The sequence below is a fragment of the Zonotrichia albicollis genome, chromosome 16, assembly GCF_047830755.1.
Source record: "Zonotrichia albicollis isolate bZonAlb1 chromosome 16, bZonAlb1.hap1, whole genome shotgun sequence".
Classification (NCBI taxonomy): domain Eukaryota; kingdom Metazoa; phylum Chordata; class Aves; order Passeriformes; family Passerellidae; genus Zonotrichia; species Zonotrichia albicollis.
The window spans coordinates 2,400,943-2,409,723 of record NC_133834.1 but is presented as its reverse complement, the minus strand read 5'-3'; the positions used below and the strand labels follow the sequence as shown (position 1 = coordinate 2,409,723).

At 52.2% G+C, this 8,781-nt stretch overlaps 1 protein-coding gene across 1 annotated transcript; it reads left to right on the top strand.

Annotated features, from left to right (window-relative positions):
- The first annotated feature begins 61 nt into the window (after positions 1-61).
- Positions 62-8,762, top strand: GID4 (GID complex subunit 4 homolog). The gene is made up of 6 exons (XM_005494881.4): positions 62-430; positions 1,623-1,682; positions 2,425-2,532; positions 3,290-3,391; positions 4,359-4,489; positions 6,192-8,762. The coding sequence occupies exons 1-6, from the start codon at positions 77-79 to the stop codon at positions 6,253-6,255; spliced, it is 819 nt and encodes a 272-aa protein (XP_005494938.2). The 5' UTR covers positions 62-76; the 3' UTR covers positions 6,256-8,762.
- Positions 8,763-8,781: the final 19 nt, after the last annotated feature.

Genomic DNA, 8,781 nt, shown 5'->3' with positions numbered 1-8,781 from the left:
ACCAATCAACGCCCGGTATCGGACCGGCAGCCAATCAGGGCCAGGGAACTCCTCTCAGGCACGCGCGCGGGGGCCAATGGGAGCGCGCGGAGGCGCTGCCAGGAGGCCCCGACCCAGCGGCGGCCGAGGCGTGAGGGAGCGGAGCGAAGCGGAGCGGGCGGCGTCCCCCGGCCGCACCCCGGCCCCGGCCACGCTGGCGCCCGGGGACCCCCCCGAGATGCCGGTTCGGAGCGAGAGGCGCCGCGCTGGAGGGGCGGGGGGCTCGGCCTCTTCCGCTGCCACCGGAGCGGCCGCCAGCAGCCTGGTGCCGCCGCCCCCCATCAACACGGCGCAGCCCGGAGTGGCCACTTCGCTTCTCTACAGCGGGGCCAAGTTCCGCGGGCAGCAGCGCAGCAAAGGCAACGCCTACGAGGTGGAGGTCGTCATGCAGGTGAGGGGGGTGGCGGGGCGGGAAGGGCCCCCGCGGCCTGAAGCGAGCAGGGGACCCGGTGGCCTCAGGCCGCGGTGGCCGTTCCTGCCCTGCCGGTCTCTTGCGACAGCAACCGCATCACCCTAACCCTCGGTATGAGGAGGGATTTCTTCGCGGAAAAGGTCATTAAACATTGGAACGGACTGCCTGGGGACGTGGTGGAGTCACCATCCCCGGAGGTGTTTAAGGAACACTGGACGTGGCACTCGGTGCTCTGGTCTGGTTGACACGGTGGTGAATCAGTCACAGGACGGGCTGGATGATCTCAGCTCTTTTCCGACCTCAGTGATGCTGTGATGATTCCAAGCCGGCGGGGTATTTTTATGTTCAGTTCTCCGCGTTCCTGGTGGGATTTGCTGTGGTGGGGACATCCCATGGCTGCTCAGCTCCACTGCACGCTGCCACCTCTCAGGGGCTGGCTGTGGTTTTGTGCTTAAAAACGTTGCTTTTGTGCTTAAAACCGCTGCTTTTGTGCCGAAAACGTGGCTGTTCTGCATGTGTCAGCTGAGGAGAGGGGGCTGCCTGCTCTCCCTGTGCTGAGCACAGGGAAACGTTGCAGTTCTTTGATCACAGGTGGAGAAGATCCATCTTCTCATGGGTGGAGGTTTGCCCTTCCCTGAATAACTCACTGCGTGTTTTGAAAGAGGATCTGGAGATGGGAAAAGAAAAAATCCCTTGGAAAATCCCTGCTTTTAAAGGAGCAGACAAACCCTTGCCTAGTTTCTGCACAGCACAGGCAGAGAGATGCAGCCTGATAACTCAAAATGCAGGTGGCACAAAAGCTTTAGATTTAGGAGGGAGGCCTCCTGCAGAATGCTGGGGGTGTGGGTGATCCTTCCAGGGATGCTTTTTCTTGGAGAGCACTGTGAGTCAGATCCCTTCCGGATGGAAAGGGGATTTGCTTCCTGCTGGGGAGCTCTGGGCAGAGAGTGTTGCCTTGGGAGCAGGCCTGGGATGGGGAGGCTGCCAGAGCTGAGCTGGGCACCTGCAAATGATCCTTCCAGGTGATTCCCATCATGGAAAAGGGCTGGCAGGGTGAATATTGGGCAGTGGGTACCAGCTGAAGTTATCCTGGGAAGGGTTAGAAACTGCTTTGGATGAAGCATGCACCTTCATTCCTGTTTTTATGGTTGGACTTTGCACTCTTTTCCAGCATGTGGATATGGAAAACTCCTATCTCTGTGGATACTTGAAGATTAAAGGCCTTACAGAGGTGAGTGTTAACTGTACAGCACCACAAAGAGAGGCTGTGTAAAGGGTATTTTTATTTTCCTAGTGGGGTGGGAGAAGCTGCTGCCAGAAATGGGAAGTGGATGGATTGGATGTTGTAGATTTGATGACAGGGTATCAGCTGGGGAATGGTGCTGGCTGTAAATGTCACAGGTGATCATCCAGCTGGGAGCTCCATGGAATCATTTAAAGTTGGAAAAGCCCTCTGAAATCATTGATGCAAGCACTGCCCCAGGACACAGCCAGCCCCACCACTTCCCTGGGCAGCCTATTCTGATGTTTAACCACTATTTTAAATTGCTCTAATATCAATCTAAACCTCTCTTGGTGCAATTTGAGGACATTTTTCTTGTCCTGTCCCTGTTCCCTGGGAGCAGAGCCTGTCCCCACGTGGCTGCACCTCCTGTCAGGGAGTTTGGAGACTGAGGCTCCTTTTACCCAGACTGAGCCACTGCAGCCCTCTCAGCTGCTTGTGCTCAAATCCTTCCCCACAGCCCAGCTCTGACCTGGCTCCTGGCTTCATAAAGTGAGGAGAGGGGCAGAGAAAGGCTGGAAAAAGGGAGTGGAAGGCTCAGCCTTGGAGAGGTTTGGCAGCAGCAGCCTCACATTGCCCAGAGCTCTCCCTGGGAGATGCTTTTTTTGCTGAGTGCATGGAGCTTTGCCTGCTGTTGGGTTTGTGTCTGTGGGTGACAGTTGTGAGCCCACCTTTGTCTCCCCTCTGCCAGGAGTACCCCACCCTCACCACGTTCTTTGAGGGCGAGATAATCAGCAAGAAGCACCCGTTCCTGACGCGCAAGTGGGACGCCGACGAGGACGTGGACCGTAAACACTGGGTGAGGGAACCTGGGGGCACAGGGGGCTCTGGGCTGCTGCTCTGGGGAGAGGTGCACTGTGTGCCTGTGCAGGAGCTGGCAGAAAGGCCTGGAGACCTCTCTGGTCTGGGATCTGGGAATGATTTCAACAAAGGAGAGGGAGGGGATGCAGTCTGGGGTAAACCATTTGGGGGAAAATAAGGGGATACAAAGACAAAACTGTTATGAAATATAAAAACACACTGCAACACCTCTCCTTTTTGCTGTCTCTCATTGGGAGCTTTGCAAATAGAGATCTCTTCAGCAAGCTGTGGTCTATGATGAGGGAGGGGATGTCTTGTTTTCCACTTGTTGGCCATGGGGTGGCAAGGGAGTAGGAACAATCCCTATCTCTTGACCCCCTAAGAGAACACACTTCTTATTTTTGGAGACTTATTGCAAAATGGAATGGAGGAGGGGAAGGGGATCCCACAAGCACAGGTGGGGTGGTTGGTACCTGTGTCCCTGCTCAGGGCAGGCTGTACCTGCTGCTGTGTTTTGAGGCCATAGCAGCCACCTGATCACCCCCCACCCCTGACCTTGGCTGTTGTTTGCCAAGCTTTGATGTTTTTCATATTTCTGTCAAAATATCTTCTCTGGAAGCTCAGGAGCTTCTCCAGCCAGGCTGGATGTTGCTGTGAGTGTCAGTAGATTTCCCTCCTAAACAGCAGCTGCTGCTAGAAGTTCTATTCCTGGAATAAACATCCTGGTTTTATTTTTCTTTTCTTTTTTGTTCCAGGGAAAGTTCCAGGCTTTTTACCAGTATGCAAAAACATTTAACTCTGATGACTTTGATTATGAAGATCTAAAAAATGGGGACTATGTCTTCATGAGATGGAAGGTAAACCCTGCCTGTCTCCTTCTCTGCTGAGCTGCTTTCAAGGCACTGTCAGAGACTTGAGGTGTCAGAGCTTTTCCAGCTATGATGGTTTAATGAAAGATCTCGCCCTGCCAACCCCAAAACCCACTGTACTTGCAAGTTCCAGTGTGACTCGTGTCTAGCCAGCTAATTGTGTCCTTAAGGGCTGCAGTCATGGCTAAAAACACAACAGGAAAATCTTGCTTGGTGATGCTGCAGAGGATGAGAGAATTGCTGTGTGCAGTCCCTGTGTGGGGCCTGTGTGTGATGCAGCCTGGCCACTCTGCAGCTCTGCTCTTCAGCTCATCACAGTCGCCATGGACTGGTTTAGGTTGGAAGGAGCCTTAAAGCTCATCTTGTTCCATCCTCCTACCAAGGGCAGGGACACCTTCCATTGTCCCAAGCCCTGTCCTTGGACACTTCCAGGGATCCAGGGGCAGCCACAGCTTCTCTGGGCACTCTGTGCCAGGGCCTCACCACCCACACAGGGAAAAATGTCATCCCAATATCCCACCTAACCCTTCCTCTGGCAGAGCCATTCCCTCTCTTCCTGTCACTCCCTGTCCTTAGCAAAGCTCCTCTCCGGCTCTCCCAGAAGTGTTGAAAAGCTGCAGTGAGAACTCTCTGGAGCCTTCTCTTCATTCTCAGGCTCTCACTCCGAGTTTTGCAATGGCTTTCTGGTTTGCAGGGGACTGGTGTTGAAACTGATCCCTTGCACTCTTAAAACTCATTCTGTTCTCAGTTATCTGTTTTCCTGTGAGGTCCCTGCAGGGCAGCTGTGAAAGGACACTCTGGTCTCTGCTCTGGGCTGCTGAGAGTGCAGGGAGTGCTCAGCCAGCAATGTCTTCATGTTAGTGGGTGCCAATATTTGGTGTGGGAGGGCAGATTGGGGTGGGGTGGGGCTGTGTTTGACCAACACTTTAAGATGCAGCCTGTGTTTTGAATGCAGGAGCAGTTCCTAGTCCCAGATCACACCATCAAGGACATCAGTGGTGCTTCCTTTGCTGGTTTCTATTACATCTGCTTCCAGAAGTCAGCAGCATCTATAGAGGGCTATTACTACCATAGGAGTTCAGAATGGTAAGGAAGTTTCCTGCCTCCTGAAGACTTAAACCCAGCTGTGACTCCTCTCCTGCTTGTCCACAGCCTTGGGAGTGTCCAGGCAGGAGATTCAGGCTGGTGGGGCTGAAGGGAGGGCTGTGGGCCATGGCTGGCCTGAGCTGGCTGGTGCAGTCCATTGGGGTGGTATAAAGTGCTGCCCTTATGGAAGAGGGGAGGGAATTTGGGGTGGCAGGATGGGAGAGGGAAGATGATACAGGGTTTGGAGAAGGAGCTCAGCTCTCTCTCCTCAGAAACAGCTTGGCTGTTGCTCCCTTCAGGCAGAAATCTTGTCAGGCCAATGTTTTGTGTTCTGAGGTCCTTGGGGTGTTGCTGTTAAGACAAGAGAACAGTCAAAGCTAATTGGTGGGGTTTTTGTTGGAGACAAGGAGCTGTGGAGAGCTCTCTTCCCTTGCATCATTGTCATGAGCAGCAGGTGGATGGCTGGAAGCTCTCAGGGGGAGGGAAGGAACCAGGAGGCTTTCAGACACATTCCCTCTAGCTGAGCTTTGAAAGACTCATGTAATTTGCACTTGTAGCAAACTCTGTTTGAACTTGAAAGTTGTTGAACTTCAAAGGGAGTCCAAAAAACCACCACAGTCAGCCCACCAGGAATGCTGCCTTGCTGCAGGTGGCTCAGAGGGACCAGAGTGGGAATTACAGGATGATTAAGGCTGGAAAAAACCTCCAAAATCAAGTCCAATCTTTGACCCAATATCACCATTCCCACTAAACCCTGAATGGAATGTGTGTTTGATTTCTGAGCACTTCCAGGGCTGGGAACTCCACCACTTCCCTGGGCAGGCCATTCCAGGTCTAAACCACTCTTTCAGTGAGGAATTTTTTCCTCATATCCAACCTGAACCTCTCCTGACACAACTTGAGGTTGTTTCCCCTTGTCCTATCACCAGTTTTGTGGGAGAAGAGCCTGACCCCCACCTGGCTGCACCTTCCAGTCAGGGAGTTGTGGAACAATGAGGCACGATGAGGGACAATTCTCAGTGAGGAAATTTTTCCTCATATCCAACCTGAACCTCTCCTGACACAATTTGAGGTTGTTTCCCCTTGTCCTATCACCAGTTTTGTGGGAAAAGAGCCTGACCCCCACCTGGCTGCACCTTCCAGTCAGGGAATTGTGAAATGATGGGGCACAGGAACAATGATGAAGGACAATTCTCAGTGAGGAATTTTTTCCTCATATCCAACCTGAACCTCTCCTGACACAACTTGAGGTTGTTTCCCCTTGTCCTATCACCAGTTTTGTGGGAGAAGAGCCTGACCCCCACCTGGCTGCACCTTCCAGTCAGGGAATTGTGAAATGATGGGGCACAGGAACAATGATGAGGGACAATTCTCAGTGAGGAATTTTTTCCTCATATCCAACCTGAACCTCTCCTGACACAACTTGAGGTTGTTTCCCCTTGTCCTATCACCAGTTTTGTGGGAGAAGAGCCTGACCCCCCACCTGGCTGCACTTTCCAGTCAGGGAATTGTGAAATGATGGGGCACAGGAGGGACGATGCTGAGTCGTGGCAGGATTTTGCACTGTGGGAAGTGGGTGTTGGATGCCTGAACACCCTGGGCCTGTAAAGGGGGAAAGAAGAGCAGGCAGCAGAGTGTGCTGTGTGGCTGCCCAGCAGGATCTCTGTGTCACCCTCTCCTCCCTGTCTCCCTCCTGTGGCAGGTATCAGTCGTTGAATTTAACGCACGTTCCCGAGCACAGCGCTCCTATCTACGAGTTCCGATGACAGCTGCCCACGGCTGAGAACGCCCAGAAGACACGGGGCAGGAGAGCATGGCCTGCCAGGAGAGCTGTGTCCCTGTGGGAGCACGGCAATGCACGCTTCTCTCCTGCCCTTGGACTCCAGAGAGAGAGAAAGAGAGCCTGGATGTGAACTCACCCAGCCCGAGGAGCTGCTGGAGCTTGATTCTCCCTCCTGTCGAGTGGCCATTTGATCTTTACTCTGGTTTTAAGCTACTTTAATGCACTTTCTTGTTGCACAGCTCGTTTCTCTGTCACTGAAGTTCCTCCCGGCTCTCCTCTGGAAGCTGTTTTCTCAGTAGCTGGAATCAGTGCTCTGGCCTCTAAATAATAAGGAAATGTAAGCTCAAGGCTTATATTATCCTTGTTATATCCTGATGTGGGTTGAAATCACCAGGATTCAGGTTTCTTGCCCAGATTTCCAGCTCTGATGCTCTCAGAGCCAGGTCCTGGGTGTGAGGCTCAGCTGTGGAGTCTGTTGGGGAGTGTTGGCTGAGGTAAGGCTGGAGTGAGGCTTTGCTGGCTAACAAGGTTAGCTGGAGCTGCAGATCTTTCAGGAGCACCAGCCCTTTGCAGCTGGGAGCTGTTCCTGTGTCTGGATACGCCATTGGGAATTAATTTGATGTAAGGACTTCCAGGCTCTCAGTAAAAGTGGATCTGAACTCTGCTTTTAGGTGTATATTTGCTCTTTACTTAAGTTAAGGGTAAAAAAGAAAAAGTTAAAAAAAAAAAAGACAAAAAAAAAACTTTTATTAAAAAAAAATATATCTATTTTTATGGTTCCTTTTCCAAAGGACCCTATGGCAAATGCACAAGTACTGGATTCCATGTTACTGTTTTCACATTGAAAACCAGGAATGTCTGTGTTTTTATATCTGTGTCTGTATCCAGCTAAGCTTTGGGAACATAACCCGAGCACAAACGCTGAGCAGCATCACCCTGGGACTGCTCAACGTTTGTGCTCCCCCTTCATGCTTCACCACCACTGCTTGACACCTTTTTACAAGGAAAAACAAGAAAAAAAGTTTAAAAAATAACCCTTCTCAGTAGCTCCCTCTGGCTCTGAATGTTCCAAGTGACAGAACTTAAGGCTCCTGTGCCAAAGCGTGTGTGTGTGTGTGTGTGTGTGTGTGGGGTGGTTTTTTTTAAAGACACTTTAAAATCTTGGCCTCAGTTGTGTTTTTACCTTGTCAGCCCCACCTGTGGGGCTTTGTGAGAGTTTAGTTTGCCTTTTTTTCTGGCTGTTTTAAAGCCCAGCTCCCTCCAGGCAGGCGTGTGGCACAGCTGGTGCTCAGGATGGATTTCCCACCTGGGAGAGGGGATTGAAGCCAGCATGAGGTGCTTTGGGTTTCGCTTCTTTTTAACTAACTTCCCTTTTGGCAGCAGTTATTGCTTGTTTAAGCCTTACTGAGGAAGGATTGAGGGCTTGGAGAGCCCTTTCCTCTGTTCCAGGTTGGGTTTGGAGTGCTTGGTGTCGGGGGATGATGCGGAATTTGCTCGTGGATCAGCCCTTCCTTCCCCCTGGCACCCACATGGACAGAGAAACCTGGGGGAGGGAGGAGGAGAGACCTGGCCCTTCCCAGGGACTGGGGCTGGGCCTTGGCTGTGCTGGAGGATGTGCAGGGACAGCATTGAGGTGATTTGGGGCTGTAACAGAGCACTTGGGTAATGTCTTCCTGTTTTAATTCGCTCCTCTCGGAGAAACTCAGCCCCTTTGGAGGAGAGGGTGGTGCTGGGAGGTGTCCTGGTTTTTAGAGGTGAAAACAGTGGTGCTGCTCCACTGTGACCAATGTGGGGGTGAAACCTCCCTCCCAGGTGCTGTGTGAGTGCAGGGACCCAGCTCCAGGGGCTCTTCCCATCCCTCTGGGGCTGTCAGTGCAATGCTGGTGGTGGCACCGGTGTCCCTGTGTCCCCTGAGGGACACTTGGATTTCTGATAAGGTTGAGTTGAATTAACCCTGTTGGTTGCCAGAAACTGAGTTGGGATGGTCCTGGGAGTGTTTAGCACATCTAACTATCCCTAAACCAATGAAGTTTTTTTAAGTTTTTTAAAGACTTAATACGTTGTGAGAAGGGTGTGGAAAGAGCATCCTGCTCTGTGCCTGCCTCCTTCCCCCCATCCTGAAGGGAATTTCAGCTTGGATCCAGGGCTCTCTGGATGTGATGTGTGCAGGTGCAGAGCAGGTTGTGGAGCTGAGGGTTTTGCAGGGGCTGTTGGTGTGTGGATTTTCCCTCCTCAAAGGCCTTTGCTTTGGTTTTTTTCCTTTTCTTTGACCTGTTTGAGTTGAGGGGAGATGTTCTGTACGTCGTGGTGTGGTGAGAGAGTGGCCCAGGGGAGGATTTGGGGGGCAGAGGTGGGAAATGGGGTGTTTGGGCTTGGGAGAGGGTGTGGTGTCTCTTGAACCACTCTGGCTGCAGCAGGGTGTCCGTGTGGGGGCCGAGGAGGAGTTTTATGGAGCGATCAACGTCCAAATTAAACATGAATTCTGTTGAAGGGGGTCTGTGTCCGTGTG